The sequence below is a fragment of the Rissa tridactyla genome, chromosome 12 (assembly GCF_028500815.1).
Source record: "Rissa tridactyla isolate bRisTri1 chromosome 12, bRisTri1.patW.cur.20221130, whole genome shotgun sequence".
NCBI lineage: Eukaryota > Metazoa > Chordata > Aves > Charadriiformes > Laridae > Rissa > Rissa tridactyla.
The window spans coordinates 9374992-9393353 of NC_071477.1; the positions used below are offsets into that span (position 1 = coordinate 9374992).

The 18362-nt window shown below is 44.2% G+C and overlaps 2 protein-coding genes across 2 annotated transcripts in view; both read left to right on the forward strand.

Moving 5' to 3' along the window:
- The first annotated feature begins 97 nt into the window (after positions 1 to 97).
- Positions 98 to 7715, forward strand: SPATA2 (spermatogenesis associated 2). Its single transcript, XM_054217978.1, has 3 exons — positions 98 to 480; positions 3364 to 3789; positions 5578 to 7715. The coding sequence occupies exons 2-3, from the start codon at positions 3472 to 3474 to the stop codon at positions 6829 to 6831; spliced, it is 1572 nt and encodes a 523-aa protein (XP_054073953.1). The 5' UTR covers positions 98 to 480; positions 3364 to 3471; the 3' UTR covers positions 6832 to 7715.
- LOC128916398 (opsin-5-like) overlaps positions 3713 to 18362 on the forward strand; it is a 47052-nt gene continuing 32402 nt past the window's right edge. Inside the window, exon 1 of the mRNA XM_054217979.1 lies at positions 3713 to 3789. The gene's annotated coding sequence lies outside the window, so the exon portion shown is untranslated. The remainder of the gene's footprint in view (positions 3790 to 18362) is intronic.

The following is an 18362-nucleotide window of genomic DNA, read 5'->3' on the forward strand; positions in this document are numbered from 1 at the left end:
TGGCCCCAAGCGCGCCCTCCCCGCTCCCCAGCATAAAAGCTGTTTGCTAAGGAACAGCGGTTTAATGGTGGGGCCCGGCCCCGGTTACCGCGCAGCCGCATCCCGCAGGAATTAAACGGCCGCGCCGCTTTCGAGCGACGTGCCCGGGGGAGGTTGCCCCGCCCCCTCGCTCCCCGCCCCGCTGACGTCAGGGCGGCAGGAGGCGGTGCCCCGCCCACCCCATCCACTTCCGGGGCGCCGCTGTCAGCCGCCCCCTCCCGCCGGCAGCCCCTGGGCCGGTGCCGGGAGGCCGAGCCGTGAGGGCGGGCGTGCCCCCCTGGTGACTCTCTGGCAGCTATTCTGGGTGGGGGTGGCCTCCGCGGGGGACGTCGCCGGAGCCCGTGAGGGGCCGAGGGGTCGGCAGTCCGCATCCGGGTCACCGGGCGCTTCCGGCTGAGCGGCGGCGGGTCCCGTACGGCGGGCGCGGCCCAGAGCGCAGCGGTGAGGGACGGGCCCAGCCCGCGGGGTGGGGGGGCGGCTCTGCCGGCCCTCGGCGCAGCGCTGCTGGCTGAGGGGGCGGCAGGTTTGCTGGGGGTGGTGGGCGCTGCGCCCCGTTACCGGGAAGCCCTGGTGGGGCTGGCTCGGAGCTCGGTGGTTAAGGGGCGGGGGACGAAGGGGCCGTGCCCGCGGCTCCACTCTCCCGGCCGGGCCGGGTGTCTCTGCAACAGGTGCCTTGGTAGGAGCCGGGGGGACCAAAGGGCCTGTGGCGGGCGCGGGTCGGTGCGGCGTTCCCGCCTCCTCCCGCCTGCCGTTCCCCGGCGGTGCGGGCTGCCCTTCCGCTGTTAAACGGCCTTTACCTTCGGGTTTAATTTTCTTGTGGAGTGTTTGGTGACAGCCAGGCGTTTCTGGCGCCCTGAGCGCGGGCTGGGGGCGGTTGTGCCCGCCCCGCCGTTCTCCCCTCCCGCTGTGGAGGCGTTCGCGTGCCCGTGCCCGGCCGGGCGGGCAGCGCCGTGCTTCCCTCCGCTGAGGCTCTGGCCCTGAGGGAGGCGGATAGAAACGTTTTGTTGTCTCACCAGTGCAAGCTAGTTTCAGATCAGAACTTATTATTCATGTGTCTCCGTGAAATCTCGAGGTTTCCAGTCAATAACGTGCAGCAAAACAGCCTTGTTACCTTATCTGTTTTGCCAGCCGGTGTCTTTCTTAAAGCTATATTTATCCATGCCTGCTTGCATCCCGAGGTTGTTATTGAGCCTCGTAACGGTGGCTGTTAGCTGTTGGGAGCCTGCCTGGGCCGGGGCTGGTTTGCTTCTGGAAGCCCTGGGGGTGAGGAGCAGCGCTGTGAAGCCTTTCCCGGCCCCTTTCGGTTGTCGTGTTCTGCCTTTCAGCCGCGTGAACGCTGACTTGTGTACAAACCCCAAGTCAAAATGGGAGCTGGCAGCGGCTTTGAGTGTCGCATCCCGTAGGGCCTCGGTGAAGGACTTTCATTTGGGGACTTCCCTAGTCCTGATGTCTCATACCTGTAACCAGGTGCTTTTGTTTAGTAGTTATTAACCACGGAGGTGGAAGAACTGTAATACTTAATCCAGCTCCTTGGCAGCACAGGATCATTCCTTGTCCTGGGGGTGTATTACTGATGTGCCAGACAAAGGTCTTTCTCTGAAATTCTCTCATGGAGCCCTTCTCGCTAAGGAACAGACATTCTCTTGTCTTTGCCCACAGACTTCATCTTGCACAACTTAAGGAGGAAAGATCTGGGGAGAGAGAAGGGTTTACTCCTGTCCCTTATGCTCAGATGTTAATTTAGAACTCCACATTTCCTGTGATTCACAGCTTGTCTCTTGACATCAGTGCGATTTCTGATGGTGGAAAGACTGAGAGCAGTGTGCCTTTGAGCAGAAATTGAACTGCTAGTTAACTTTCCCCACATGGTGTTGTCATTAAGTGCAGCCTTTCATCAAGTAATGCTAACTGCTAGGCTCTTGACTTTTTTGTTTGTTTGTTTTCCTGACCTCTTGGTTGTTGGTTTGTGGTTTGTTCCCTCCTCCATGTATTTTGTGTTATGGCTTCTTTCATTCAGTTTGCTCTTAACAGTGATTTTCATTTTAATAGGAGTGTGGGGGGGCATCGATCGGTATTCTAGCAGCTGCAATTAATATTGGGTGGAAAGTCTCTTCTAAAGTGCTGTTTCAGACTGACTATAACCAAAACAGTGCATTGATTTCTCCCACCCCGCCTTCATTTTGGTTCACAGCTGGGAAATCTGTAAGGGCTACACTGCATTTTCATTAAAAAACCAAAGCCTGTGATCTGCTTTTTGATCACAAGTTCTTCAGGCAGCTGAGGTGGAGTCTGTTTGTCCATTAATTACCTTCGTTTTGGTAAAGTAGCATTAGGTAGCTTCTTTTGTCACCAGCTGTTTCTGTGTAGCGCCTGAGCTCAGTGAGGTGAAAATGTAGATCGGTATATACATAAAAGCAATTATCCCTGCAAACAAAACTGTGCACGGTGTGAAACCAGGATGATTTTGCTCTGTTCTAGTAATCCAGCTAAAAATGGCAGGTGTAGCTTTTTGCTGAAAAGATTACAATCTTCTTTGCAGCTGCCAGAATTCAGCTGAAACTTTGGCTGTAGTTTGCAGCAACCAGGGGAGCGTGTTCTCTGTAGGGGGGCTGCAGAGCTTTCCCAGCACTGGGATGGCCTGGGTGTGCCGTCAGGTGCAATGTGAGTGGCAGTCAAAAGCCTAGAAAATGTTAGAAATAGAAAAGCAAGGTTAATTAATCTGCTCAGTCTAGGGGCAGTCCTGTGCCATTAGAGGAACAAAAATTAGATGCTTTCACGAGTTGATCAAAATGAAACTTCTTGCTGTATTACTATTATTTTTTAAAATCTTCATATCATTGTGCAGGGCGGAAAAAAAAAGCCAACAATCAAACGAACAACCCCCTCCCCCCAGTGATTGATTAAAATAATGTTTGTGTAAGCTGTTTGGACCAAAAGGGCAAAATAAAATGCAAAGAAGAGACCCTAAAGACTCGTGCTTCTCTTTTTGTTTTTTTGCTGGGAGTTACTTCTGCCTTGGTTCCCTAACCCTGGGCTTGAGTGTCCACCAGCTTTATTGTATCAAACTCTCAGTGCCTTGCTCAGTGGAGGTTTGTTGTGCTGGTTTAGGCAGATAACTGGAAGAGGAGTAGAGAATGACAGTGAAAAGAAGGACAGCAACATTTCTGTAGACTCATGCGCTTTTTCAGAAACCTAACAAGGCTGTTCTGGGAGCTGCTGCTCTGTGAACCATTTTATAGGATCCTGTGAAGCAGATAGATGCTGTGGACATCTGGGATTTATGCAACTGTCATGACTTGTCTTTGTTTTCAATTTTTATTCCAGAAGAGTTGCCATTACTGAAGATTCTTACTGCCAGATAATCAACCTACTGCCGAATAACCATGAAAGAGACGAGGTAGCTGCCCAAGCGTGAGATAAAAACTGATTTCAATGGATACAAAATATAAAGACGATTTATTTAGGAAGTATGTACAGTTCCATGAATGCAAACTGAATGCCTCTGACAACAAGCAGCGTCCTATTAATGATGAGTATTTGCGAGTGGCAGCGGCGGCCTTACTTTGCCTTCCCAAAATCGATCCCTTTTATAGATTCCGGTTGATAAAATTTTACGAGATGGCTGAAAACTCACTGAGATCTGTGAAATCTTCAAGTTTACATTCTCTCCATAATGCATTCAGCATGCTCGAGACAGTTGGAATTAATCTCTTTCTTTACCCCTGGAAAAAGGAGTTCAAAAATATTAAGGTAAGACATTTTCATGTGTGGCCATAGTGAGAACATGGTTTGCTTTTCTTTCTTTTAACGCATTTCATGCATTTCCTTCAAAGACTTTTTTTTTTTTTCCCCACCTGTTAGCATGATGTGTATATTTGTCTGTATACAGTTGGTAAACAGAAGCCATAGGAAAGTTTCTATGTAAAATAAGTGAAGTTTGTGCTGGTGAGAGTATCCCAAGAGCAGAAATACAAGTACTGTGTCTGCACTTATAATGTAACCATAAAATAGAGGAAGAGCTTATTTAAGGCTTTTGTTCAGCCTACCCTGCTACAGTGTGTTAATTTTTACTTGGAGATGTCTTCACTAGGGTGAGCAGTCAAGTTGTGTTTAAGCTTACTCAAAGTTTGATTTTTGTCTTGGGACAGCTATTAATGGAACACAAGTACTAGCATCCAATGCTTGCTTTCAAGTGGGTGCTTTGCTGAGGTTCCAACAAGTTATATGATAACGGTAAAGGAACTTCTCTGAAAGAATTGTTTCCAGAATACTTTTGTCTGCTTGTCAGTTCTCAGTTCATTACGTTTTGATTTTAATGTACTTTCAAATTATTTACCTATGCCAGAATCTCAGAGGAAAAAGTATGAACTTGTATATTGCTTGGCTTGGGTGCTGGAAGTCAGGTAGCTAGTTCTCTGCTGTTGATTTTTCTAATTTATCTTTTACCTATTCTTATATGCTTATTCAAAACTGATGCAGCATTTCAGTAATGAACGGTCTAGGTGACTTAAAAGAACAGTTTTGAGATTTGGAAGTTCGATGAAATACAATGCTGTTATAGGTGTCTAAAGTCGTTTGCAGGTTATGTGCACTAGTGATGGGTACTTTTGTTTGCTTTTCTTAAAAAGACACTATTTCACTGTTTATCAGAGAATTTGAATGCTATTAGAACATTTGAGAGTTCTGTTTCCCCAAAGGGAAATTACCTTTCTTCAAGATCTCTCCATAAATTTTCTCCGTCATTACGCTTAAGTTCTGGCCTTTGAAATGTTGGCCGATCCATCGAGGATATCTCTTGATGCACTGCCAATATTGACTTTGGTAGTGCACTGTGGATCCAGTACCTGTTCCGTACAAAAACGTGACGGGCAGGCTGCTCTTGCCTGCCATTCAGAACAGTTCGAACTGGATTAAGAACATGCCTCAGGTATGCCAGATGCTGAGGATGTTTCAACTTGCACAAACTCTTATCTTTGCTTTGGGGGCTTTTTTAGTGGAAATTCTTGCCCTAATATAAAATTAAATAAAACAGACATTTGAAATTGCATAGTAGTAGTACACAAAAGTGTGCACCTCAAGTATATTTAAAGCTGAGTTGAAGAGGACTTTGGTACTCTCTCAGTAATTCTGAGTTCCTGTTATCTTTATCTAACCCCTGTCCAGGGACAATACATGAATTCTCTGCCTTTTTACCTTTCATGGTAGACTTGATTGTAAATGCAAGCATGTCTGGTATGTATAAAAGTTAATGTCAGTGTATAGCATAGTGATTTAAATCAACAGGGAGGACATTATGCTAATCAGGATTTTAATTTGAATGAAAACTCTCCTACTTTGAATTTGCCTCATGTGGAATTTCCATCTGCTGAACAGGAGGGATGCAGAAATGGAGTTCATCTGGCCATGGGAGTTGCCTGTGTTCACTGTCGTTATTATTCTATTTAATTATGTAGTATCTGTCACTGAATTATCTGAACATCTAGTCCACCACTGAATTTGTAACCTAGTTTTCCTTTTATTTCCCCCCACCCTCCTTAGACCTACACTGGACCCTTTGTTTATTATGTAAAGTCTGCTATAACTGAAGATGATGTAAGACAGATTTTGAACTACATGGGCTATGTCCAAGAACTGGGAACAATGTATAAGCTCAAAGAGCAGGTTGATGCCATTCAAGTGAAAATGGTTTCATTTGAACTCTTTTTGGCCAAAGTGGAATGCGAGCAGCTTCTTGAAATTCACTTGCAAGTGAAAGATAAAGGTTATTCAGAGATTGATGTCATAAACGAACGAAAAAATAGCACTGAAGATGTTAGAGGCTGCTCAGAAGCCATGAAACGGCGTGCAGAGTGCAAAGAAAACTTAAACACTTCCATGGCACGAATGGTACTCCAGAAATCAGCGAGCGAACGGGCCTCTAAAGATTATTTCAAGCCAAAGGTAAGCAAGCCTTCTAAATCAGTGGACACATACGATAATTATTGGGAAAGTAAGAAACCACCTTTGATGAGCTCTCTGAGTCTCAGGAAAGAACCAATTTTAGTTGATGCGGAAGATGACATTAAAGATGAAATCATCCGTCCGTCACCCTCTCTTCTGACAATGTCAAGCTCCCCACACGGGTGTTCAGATGAATTCTTGCCAACTTCGTCTCATCACAATGGCATGCTAAGAACAAATGTCCCTTACAGCTCCTATTTTTCTGCTCAAGAGGACTTAGATTTATATACTGATCCCGATTCTAGAAGTATGTTAAATTTTAAAAGACAAGATGCTATTAAGCCTGATGTATGGCTGTTAAAAAATGATGCCAACCCTGTTTACCACAAACGCACCCACCTAGCCAAAGAGACAGCTTCCCTCAAGTGCCAAAACTGTGGTGTACCTTGTGGCACTTCTGTTTGCCAAAAGTGTGACAATCTATTCAACTCTAGGCAGGAATACCCAGCAGTGAAACAGAGCACCTATTCGATCAAACCACTTCCAAATGATGGCTTGTCTCCCGCGTCTGCTTTAAGGGAGAAATCTCAGTACACGTCACAGACTCAGAGTCAAGAGAGAGCTGCTCAATTCAGTTCAAAATCCAAACCTTCAGGCACCTCGCGCTGCGGCTTTTGTAACCGATCCGGAGCTGCAAACACTTGCACGTTTTGCTCTAAAGTCTCATGTGACGCTTGCCTCAACGCTTACTATTATGATCCCTGCTGTAGGAAAAGCGAGCTCCACAGGTTCATGCCTAACAATCAGTTAAACTATAAATCATCCCAGCTGTCCCATGTAGTTTATAGATAGACTTGATTAGTCTGTCTTGGAGGGGAAGGAAAAGGGGAGGGGAAAGGGCTATCCTAACTAATATTCTGACTCCACTGATAAGAAAATACACTGACCTCTTACCAAAATGACATGTCCAAACATTTGGAACCATGGTTCGGTGATCAGGTGCCAGTTCTTGATTTTTGTGGCTTCACAGATGCTGCAGATACATTAGATTTCATGCTGCTATAATTTAGGTAATTCCTAAATGATCATTACTTTTCAATTTAAATGGGGGAGAAGAGCACATTTTTCTTTAAAACTTGGCAGCTGTTGTATTTTAGAAAAGTGACATCACAGCTTTCTATTCCATTGCAGTCATCTCCTTGCCCAAATAAAACCATTCAAGGCTTGAAAATAAAGTCTAAAGATTAAGCTTCTCATTTTCTATGAGTGATGAAACTACTGCCGGTTTTTGATAAAGTATGACTTCAAAATGTGCAAGGAATATGTGAATGGCTTGTTTTGCCAACAAAGACTATTTTTTGAAGTGTGTCTGCATTTCTTGATCTCCAGAATGCAAACACCACAGCATCTCTTCCTTTCATCTTTACATTTCTTCCTTCTCCCCTTATCTCCTGGTTGTTTATCTCAAGCTTATATAATCTGAATCTGGACAATATGTGCTTTATTTTCTGGTGTTGCCAATATCATCCTACTGGTTTTTACTGTATGGTATTTTAAAAAGGTGAACCTGTACTCATGTCACTTAAATTATGCCTAGAGTGTTGTCCTTCCAGATGAGTACCGATTTTTCTTTACTTTCTGTTGCACATGTATTAAGTACTGTTCTTTGTACTGTAAATAGGTAATTTGGAAACAGTTTATTTTTAATAAATATTTAATATGTTGAGTTCTTAAAAGTGGTAGAATCATTATAACTATGAGGTCTCTCTGGGTTATTTGTTCAGGTGACTTTTTGTTTTCCCTTGTACTGTATTCCATAGCTTATTATAGTCACTGTGGCAGACTGACGTTCTTGGCTCTGATCAATTTTTGTTTCTTTAATCTGACATTTTTTTCCTCCCGATAAGGCTACCACTAGTGTGAGTGGAGTCTTGTCTAAGAATTGCAGGATTTTTGGTTCTCAGTGCACGCTTTTCCTTTGTGGTTATGGAAATTGTAAGTATAAATGTTACGCTTGCTTCCAAATTCACTGCGAAGTCTGTAGTGTAGTCCAGCAAGTAAAGCACTGGCCTGGTTAAAAATCAGAGCTCATTTGTGACTCCTGTTAAAGTAAACCCATCAGTTATGGATGTGAGTCAGATAATAATATTTATCTGTATTAGTGTAGCACATAGGAACCCTAGCTGAGAACCAGGACTCCGTTGTGCTAGGTTCTGTACAGTTTGACCCCCAAACAACAGCTGATTATGAATAGGCTTTAGTTTTTTATTAAAAGAAAACCCACAAGAATCCTTCTAACTTCCTTATTCCAACTAGCTAGTTAGAACAAAGTATCAGGCAACCTAATCTGATGTGCAGAATTAAATGTGTTTAAAATATCTGTAAAGAACTCTAGCTGAGGTGTAAACTATGTAGTCCACTTTGCACTAAAATTATTCACTTAGGGTTTTTTAAACACTGTTAGAGTCTAGACTTCTAAACTTAAATGTCCATTGATCCCTGTGTGACAGAAACATGCATGAATGGTCGTTTGTCTTACACTTTTTTTTTTGGGTGGGGGGGAGGGCTTGCGGTAGGTAGAGGGGGAAACTATATAGGCTAATGTTGTAAAATAGCTAAAATAATTTTAGCCATAAATGGGTGTCGGAAGTATTATGGAAATAAGATGAAACCTGAGTCTTACAGAGGGCTGAGAACAATAAGTTACTGTACAGTTTGCACTAAGAAACAAAGTGAATGGCGTGTGTTTAGCAATCAGGGAAACTTCTGAATCAAGTGACTGCAACTGAACATAATTATAGGCAAGTGTTGCCTTGCTGACCCTGAAGGTTGGGGTGAATATTGTTTAGGTGGATGATTTTAAGGTTTTCAAAATCTTGTATGGTTTTTTTATAAATATATATATATATAAATATGACACAAATGTAGATACATTATGTATATAGTGAAGAATTTAAAAACAATTTTACTATTAAAATACAGTCTAAGGGTGGTTTTCATTTCAGTGGTTATTTTGTTTTTGTTCATCTTCTGAAGTGTCATGCCTGTTTGGCTGCTATACAGTGTATCTTCTAGTTCACTAGTTCGATTTCCATATGGCTACTCACACTACAGTGAATTAACTAAAACTGTGATGCCACGTAATTTTTACGGTGAACATAGCAGGGACTATACTTGCTTTGAAAAAGAAAAGTCCTGTGTATATATGTCATGGAATACTGTAGTACAAAACTGTGTTGAATTGAAGTGATACCATGCTCTATTTTTGTGTATCTTACTGTATGAGGTTGCTGTGATTGATACAGTAAAATATATGCTAATTTAAAATGCAGGTGTTTTGCATCTGATTTGTTTAAATTAATTTATGTTTTGAAGGAATTTAAAAATAAAGAGGCCTTTAAGAAAAGGCTTAACTCTTTTCTTAAAGTCGAGTGCATGTAGCTGTCTGTTTCATAACTGAGTCTTGCATGCGGAAATGAGTTGGTACACAAAGGTAATCTTGGGGGCAAAATGGGCAAAAGTGTACTTATTGTGCGCCTCAGCTTTATGAAATGGGATGTACTGCCTGCAGAATGCAGAGCTCTTTAAAAAACGTTTATTTTCAAGTCTTGGCAGCATGACTCAGTTTGTTCCATAAGAGCATATAAGCCAATATGTCAGCAGTCTGCAGCAGACAGACTGGCGTGGGGTAGAGAGCGGGCTTCGTGTGCGATGGGAAGCTAACCTGCATTGATTTCCAGCCTTGACTCTTCTGACTAGCTTCCTGATGTAAGCTGCATCTCGCAGAAGATGTGTGGCACTACTGCTGTACTTTTTGGCACTTGAGTTAGGCCTTCTGGCTTCTTTTTCATCCTGCTAGCTCTGGAGCAGGATAACTTCTCAAGTTCCAAACTAGATTTTTTTTTTTTCATTTGTTCTTTGTGTTAAAGCATGTCAGGTGAATGCTTAAACCACTGAAGCGCCATTTCTACAAGTCGTCTAATCTTACGGTCTGTTGAGGTTACTGGAAGCATCAGGATGATTACAAAAATCAGGCTTGAGGTAACTAAAATATTCTTGCAGGAAATCCTATCTTGACACGGCTGTGCTGCTTGTGCTGATGCATTTCTGGTGCATATAAAACAAGACTTTATGCTGTCTTACTGTCTGTCACTTCTGATTACAGACCTATATGTGTGTCTGCTGTGTCTTGTTCTCAACAGAAGTTTAAAGGTTCGATACACTGTCAAGTAGTTTAGATTTGACGGCTTGAACTGACAGCTCCTTAAATTTATTTTTTCTGGAAGAACAACTGTGGATTACAAGCGTTTAGTGCACGTTGATAATTACCCTGTAGAATCTTTTTAGGGGAAAAGATTCACCTTTCCAGTATTTGTTTAGAAACAGGAGCTAATCTGAGCATGGTGATAATTGATATGTTGCCAGAGTGACTGAGAGAAAAGCAGGAGGCGACTGCATGTTAAGGTAACATGTTGATGTACCTGGTTTGGCTCTAGTTTAGTTACTTCTCTGAAATCAGTGGGAGTTAATTAGACCTTTTAGCACGGCTGTTACTGTGGTATCTAAGCAGAAACTGAGTTGGGCTACAAATGTTCCTGATGGTTATTTGTGAAGTATGTTCCATGTGTCCTCCTGAAAATCATGGGATGTGGTTGGGTTTGTCTAAAGATTCTAAGCATGTAAATGTCTTGGAGCTCTTGTATAAAATTAAGTAAAATTGGACATTGCAGTTACTTTTAATTACTTTTTTCTACAGTTGATCATATTCCCCTAGAAAATACTTTCTTTAACTTGTCTTGCCAGTCTGGAAATGTAGGGGCAGGGAATCAGTAATTGAGTAGCTTTCTGGTTTCGTACTCCTACGCCCCTGCTGTGAAAAAACAAACTCCGAGGGCAACCTTTCGCATTGAACCGCCGTAGGAAAATGAAGAGACTAGTGCATCAGATCTTCTTACGCAGTGCCTAGAGGCAGGAAAAAGGTTAAAATCCTGCAGACATGAACATAATTGAAGCTCTTCCATCTGAGGAGAGGTGTAGGAGAGCCAGAGAGCAGCTGCTTTGTTTGACAGGCTTGCTGTACAGATTTCAATGTGCTAATGTGTGGAAAGCAAGGCTGTTCTTTACAGCATTGAAAGCTCTCTGCATCGAAAATATCTTAGCATATTTTATGCTGTGTAGTGGGTCCTTGGTTCAGACCGGAATCTAGAGCCCTGTGACAAGGCAGCCCGTGTAGCGCTGGAGGTGGATGCTGTGCCGATGGGCAGCTGCCTGCAGCCAGACTCTGCCGAAGCCAAAAAAGGCCGTTGCAATTCCAGGCTGTCTGTGTAGAGCTGGGGGGATGACTGACCTGTAACCAGGAATTTACGGCACCTAGCAGTGCCCAAAGTGTAGTAATCCTTGAAATTCCCTTTTTTCCCCCCTCCTGCACTGCTTTTGCGGCTTTCACAGTGTGAGACAGGCTATCGGAGCTCTGGCGTCGCTTTGAGTTGTTGCTTTTTTGGGAACAGCTGCTTTGCCGCCCTGACCTCTGCAAAAGAAAGGATCTCATCTCCGTAGGAGACCCTGCAAGCAGGGGAGATGCTGCCTTGCTTAGGGGCGGTGGGGTGCTGCCAGTTGGTTTCTGCCATTTTATAAGGCAGAGTTGCTCCAAGCTGTTTCAAATGCAGGCAAAATGCTTCCCCCATCTGGGCCATGCTGCCACAGACTGGCCCTGCTCCCGGAGAGCTGGGTTTCCTGTTTTCTTACCCTGAGGAGCAGCAGGGTCAGAAGCTGTGGTGGCTACTGCTCTGCCACTACAATCACCTGTCCCTGCCCCTGCTCCTCTCTCAGCTGGCAGCAGCAGGTCTGGCTTTCCACTGCGGCAGTGGAAATCTTCCTAACACCCAGCAGCTTCTTCTGTTGCCTGTGCTTAAAGCCAGGCATGGACTTCCACTGAACTTGGAAAGGCTTTGTGCAGAAAAGAGGTGGGCAGGTGGAAATGTTCCAGATAAAAACGAAACAACCTGCTCTGATTTTTTTTTTTTTTCCCCTTAGCATCAAGATGAAATTTCTCTTCCAGCATTCAGAATCTGTGAGGCACTGAAGTCATATTGCAGGGAACTTCAGATGAGGTTAGAGATTGTTTTAATTACTGATATTTCTTATTGGTGGTATCCTTTCACAGTGCTGCAGGTCCTGAGTGTAAGTGGTGGTGGTCCTGGTACTTCTGTTCAGGCTGGGCTCTGTCATAGCAGTTCCTGCTTTGAGATGATGATGTGAAACACCTTCTGACTTGGGTAATACCACCCATTTGTTTTTCCTTTCTTATTCTGGACTTTTAGCTAATTCTGCATTGTGCAGTTCACTGCGTTGAAGATGGTGTCAAAGCTCCCAAGTAGCTTTAAGTAGCGTGGATCAGAGCTGCAGTGTGTGGCTGACAACTTGCATGTGGCAGCTGCTTCTGCTGTTGTGGGTGTGGGGCTGTCATGCTTCCTGCTTTAGAAATCATTCTCATGATAGTCATACTGTTCTGAGATTTTTCATCATCAACCTGCTTTAAAAAAAGAAAAAGAAAAATCAACCCACAACTGCTCATCAGCTCCTTAGTGAAGAATGTTACTTTCCCCCAGAGAAAGTAAAATCTGGTTTGTAGCTTTATGTGCAACGTGCTTTAATTTAACTGTCTTACCTGAAATTTTCACAGATCGGCTTTCTAAAGCATGGCCAGTACTGATCGATTGTGTTCACCGAAGCAGTGATCTCTGCATGTCTCTCCATCATTGCACATGTGTAAACTCTGCCCTGGACTTTACCTTCCAGTTAGGCAAGACTGAGCTGCTGTAGTGATGGCTGTTGTGGATCCTTGCCAGTAGCACGTGTAAACCCCAAACCCTAATAAATGAACTGTTAATCAAAATAGATGCTACCAACCAGCAAGTCTAAAAAGGAACAGCCTGTTTTCATATCTTAGTGCGCTTGTGCTAACTAGTATATTCATGGTGGACCTTCCCACAAGGCAGCTCTGTGATGGAGAGGAGAGGCCTCTTCCTCTCCTGTGTGGTCTGCTGTGTGTGTCCCTTGCACCACCGGCAGCGGTGGGTGTGCGTGTGGTCCCACAGTAGGGCCACAGGAGCTGGTAGGAGCTCACTGACTAATAACAAGAATCTGTGTGGTCCCTTAAAGGGTACAGAGGAACCCTGTTAGATACCCATGTTAGCACAGGGTCGGAGGATCTCCTGCAGAGCTGAGTCTTGGCACGAAGATTACCTCTGCGTTCCTAGGTGGAGCATGGCTGGGTGGGAATGCTGAATGCAACCCCTGGAAATAGCTGCATAATGGTTCCTTGACAGTTTCTGACACTGGAAGCCAGCAGACACCTGGCAGCACTTTGTTGGCTTGGTTGGGATGTGTAGGTGGGGTTGTCTGACTCTGAAGTGATGGGCTTGTTGTTTGGCTAGGTTTTTTGGATGTATTCTCCATTACAGCCGAGCATGCAGTAGAGCCTGTATTTACTCACATGGAGAGGGTTGTGTTGTGACCCCCAAGGGATGGTGGGGGGAATCAGCAGAGTGCCGCTGACAGCTCGCTCTGTGCCTGGCAGCGCCAGTGCTTGGTGTGCCCAAGGAGCAGGGTGGCTGTAAGGATTTACTGGCCACAGCTAGCACGGGTTGACTCAGTGGCAGAAGCAGAAGGGGACAAGAATGCCATCTGCCACATCACCTGTTCAAAACCTGTTTCCTCAGGCTGCACTGCTGGAATTAGCCATGAGCCTTTCTGTCCAGAGGGCTCAGCTCAGCACTGCTATGAAACACCTCCCCAGGACCTCGGTTTCCCTTGGGAAGAGCTGGTCGAGGTGGCTCATTTATCGGTCCTGGGATGTACACTGAGGGGAGAATGCCATTTTCGTCTTTTTCTGCTTTGTGCTTGGTGCCTGGCCCTAAAAATGCAAACCTGTTCTAGCATCGTTTCACACAGTATTAAATGAGAAGATGTATTCTTGTAGCTGTAACAAGCCTGCTTTATACGCTGGCTTTGGGCCACCTCAGCAGAAATCAGTGGGCTGTATGCATATGCTCTGCCTCTCCTTTTTAGGGGAGAGTGGGGAGAGGGGTGTTATTCCCCACGCTCCGCCTCTCACTCCGGGAGAAGTAAAGCCCCTCTTAGGGCAGCTACTGTTACATCTTTTGCTATGATAAAGGTCTGGAGAATAAGAGAATTTAATGACAGAAGTTTCTCTGAGAGGTCTTCTCTCAGGGAGGGGAATGAGCATGCGTGTGCATTTTCTACTCTGCTTTGCTGCGAAGTCGTGTGAGATAGCTATAGATGGCACTCTGGTATTGGTTACTGCTTGTGCCTCGCCGTTTCCATGCTGAGAGGACAGAGCACGGTGAGACTGCCTTGGGAGAGTGAGATCACTTTGGCCAGCTTCTGAGAAAAGATTTATGTATAGCTTCTGCAGCGAACACACGGTGTGAGCAAGGCTACAGTTAAGGGTAGGAAGGGTAGAAATGAAGTTTAAGGAAAAAGATGAAGCCTAGTGGCAGCACAGCATCATATTATAGGAAAACTCTTTCCTGCTATACAGATTTTTATAGACAGAGTCCATGTAGATGATCCGATGTTTTGGGTCTTGTGTTGATAAGGGTTTAAGGAAACTTTGTATGTTGTTTAGGGGAATGTTTTATTCAGTGTCTGCCCTGAGAAGTGGTGCTGGAGGCCGCGGTCCGCCCCAGTACCAAAGGGACGGGCTGCTGTGCCGGTCCTGCTCCAGGACAGAGCTGGGCAGATGGGAGCTGAGCAGAGGATGCTGTTAGGTTCCGTCTCCCACTCCTAGGTTTCCAGTGAAGAATTTCAGCCTGGTAACAGAAATAATATTTAGAATGGGTGAGTACTTGAGGGTAGAAGGGGGTGTTTGCTCTGTGTGTGGCCCTTGTCCTACCAGGGAGGGTCTTACATCTTCGGAGTTTGTTCAAACTTGAAAGGTGCTCTCCGTGCACAGCCAGTCCTAGGGATCCCTTTCTTTCCCTTTCTTACTCCTGCATTTCAATAGTTGGGAGGAGAAGCACTGGTTCATTTGAAATGCATTCTCTACTCCACAGATCACTGCCAGGCTCTGTGAAAAGTCTGCCATGTCTAGGTTTTCAAAACTGCGTTCGCTTGGACTCTTTTAGTGACTTCTGCCTGTTTCAGGAATCAAAGTCTGATTCACTTTCCATTGCGACTCGTAAAGTCTTGGACTATTTAGAGGCATATCAAAAAATAGAGAATCTCTTCTGGCAGCATCAAAGCCTGTGGTGTTTGAATCTTTGATATGAAGATTTCTCCTGCTTGGAGGATAGTTCATTTTAATCCTGTGAAGTAGAGCGTGAGAGCTGTGCTGCTGTGTATACTACAGTGAGCATTATGTGCTGCCTAATAAAATGATGCTCCTGTCCGAGCACTTCCTATCATAATGAAAGAGGGAAGGTGCAGTATTCAGATACTAGTAACTCACACCTAAAACTTTTGGCACAAATTTATCTTTAGTGCAGTTCTTCTGCCTGCAGCTGGAGTTAAATTCTTTCTTCCTGGTTCAGTGCTCACTGCTTAAAATACAGCCTGTTAAATGTTGCCATGGTCTAGATACCTTTGGGAACCTCGTGTCGGTCTGGTCTTGCTCTGCAAGGAATTTGGGAAGCAGAAGCAGGGTTGAGTCACAAAGAGATGGTGTGTAGCCATCGTTCTACTTGGGTTTAGCTGCAATACAATGGAAAGCTGAGGAAGAAAACAACCTGTTTTCCGTAAAGTCATTTTTGAGATGTGTTAAAACACTGTGAGGTCTATAAACATTATTTGGGGTAAAGACAGATGAGACATCCTAGGAAGCAACATATATCAGAAGTGCAAAACCTACAGGACTTTGCCAGCAAGAACCCTACCTGCTAGGAATGGTCAGAACAAAATGTTCCTTGTCACAGTACAAGCCTAGGGTATAATCACTGTATTTTCCTTCTTGGCTGTTCCTGAGTGTGTAGTCTCAGGGCAGGTTGTAGGCATCTTCTGGTACTTTTCAGTGCTTGGTTTAAAAATCCTCTTTTTCCTTTCATTGTACTTCCTACTTCTCTTCAACAGGCTCAAAGCCTGTTGGCGAAATGACTTTTACTGAGCTTAAGTAGGCTGCTCACATATCTTGGGAGTGAATGTAGGTTTGACACTGATTTGATTCTCCTTTTTCTGCCTGCAGCTTATCACTCAAGCTCTCCAATGAAGGACTTTATTTCCTCAGTCAAATATTTTCCATATGACTAGATAATAGCTAGAGGCAGTGATTTTTCTGTCAGTGCTCGGCACTGTGAATTTTCTGTTCAGAAATCGTATGGCTATCTGAAAAGTAGTCTTAAAAACAAGCACTGCATTTGTTCTGAGTGACAGGATAAAATGAAGTGATGGGGTATTTCTATTTCCATGGCATTTAAAATTTGTCCTCTTTTTTTTCCCCCCAACAAAGCTCGAAGTCACAGGGAGGTTCATTCATTACCAGCAGACACCTTCCCTGTCAAACTCAAAGTCATGTCCCAGTTTCTCCATTTGTACTCCCTGGAATGTGGTGCTTGTGAAAGGCACTGGCTCAGCTCCTGGGGATATCCAGATCTCACCCACCTCCCTGATGGCGTGTAGCCGAAAAGTTTGTTCCCTGCTGCACTAATGTCATGGCACCCATCAGCTCTGCCCCAGAAGCAGCTTTGTGAAGAGGAGCCCCATTTCCAGTTCTGTTCAGTCAACAGCTCTCCCATCGCCAGCAAACAAAGTGGGTTTGTGATTAGTGAAAATTGCCTGCTAGAAATCTGATAGAGACACCGAACTAGGTTATGCACCGGTCGCCGAGGCACTGTCTTTTAATCATGACTGACACAGTTTTATATTAAAAACAAAGTCTGGCACCGTAATCTTTGCGCTGGTTTTATGCTAGCGGAGGACCACTGGTTACAATGCGGTTAAACCCGATCTGTACAACAGGGAGAGGAACTGAGGGTTCCTTCTTCTAGAATTAATACTAGATAAAGCCACAGGTGTGAAAGGCTCATTAAAAACTATCAGGCCACAGAGTAAAGAAATGTGGGAAAGAAATTGTGCCAGCGTAAAAGAGCAGTATGAATGGAAGATAAGGGGAGAAAGTTATTGGCCTGGCAGACCTTGAGAGAGGAGGAGAAAAAATTGTCTTAAAAAAAATTGCCTCTGATAACGAAGTGGTATCTAATGACTCTACATGCAAAAGTGACTTTTTCTTGAAATACTAGTTTTATATTCTGATACAGAAAAGCTAGGTTAGTAGCAAAGGAAGTTGATAGCTTTCAAAGGGAATATTAATTAGGAACCATTTGAAAGTCCAGCCAAAGATCTGTTTAAATTGATGCTTTTCTAATGGAAATTAATCTGCCATGTGTTTTCCTAAAATAAAATAACTTGATAAGAAACTAAGTCTGCATGTGTTCAAAGTAGACTTTGAACATTAGAAAATAATAAAATAAAAATTAAAGGAATTCACTCCAGAGTGTGAAATGCCTGGTGCAGGGCTGGTGGCCCGTCCTGGAAGCGCTGCTCTCAGGGCGAGGAAACACACAGGATGTTTCCTGTGTTGGTGCAAATTCTTGTGTCTTTCCACAATGTTTTCAGCAGCAAGATACTGATGCTTTGGTAGCTTGTTAAGGTACGAGTTAGCACAAGCTGTGTGCTAAGGAGGATAGTATCTTCCAGTGCTTTTGTCAAGCTGGTAGCTAACTTTCAGTTCTTGTGGGAGGAGCAGGTAGGGCTGGTAAGAACAGAAATATGTGGCTTTCAGAGAAGAGGGGAGGTGATATTTGGGGCATCTGTGGAAGGAAGGAGATTGAAGAATAATCAGTTTTCTAGTTATGTTTGCCTCTTTCTTTGATTTCATGTTACAACCTTTTGTCAGCTGCTATGTATTGTTCCTTTGGTGCCGCTTAGAGCTGTGTTTGATTTATGCCTGTTGTTGAGATTTGCCTTGATAGTTGAGAATCTAGTCCATGATTCCAAAGGATGAAGCCATTCACCACTACAGAGGTTATATTTCTTGTCAGGTCATTTCACACACGTGGAGCCTTGTACAAAACCACAGCATACAGATCTCCATGCGCTTCTATTTGCAAATGGGGTTTATAGCATCATAGAATTGCCTAAGTTGGAAAGGACCTTTCAGATCATCTAGTCCAACCACAGTATGTTGGAACCTGCTTGGTTTGTCATATGGCCATGTGGCATTTGCAAACTGGAGCATGATGTACAGCATCCTTGTGCAACTGAGACCCATGCTCCTTTGGTGACCTCTGGGAGACCTAAAAGTATTGAGAAAATCAGCCTTTGGAGTTGTTAATGAAACAGAGAGCCTTGCAGACTGGTTTAGTGAA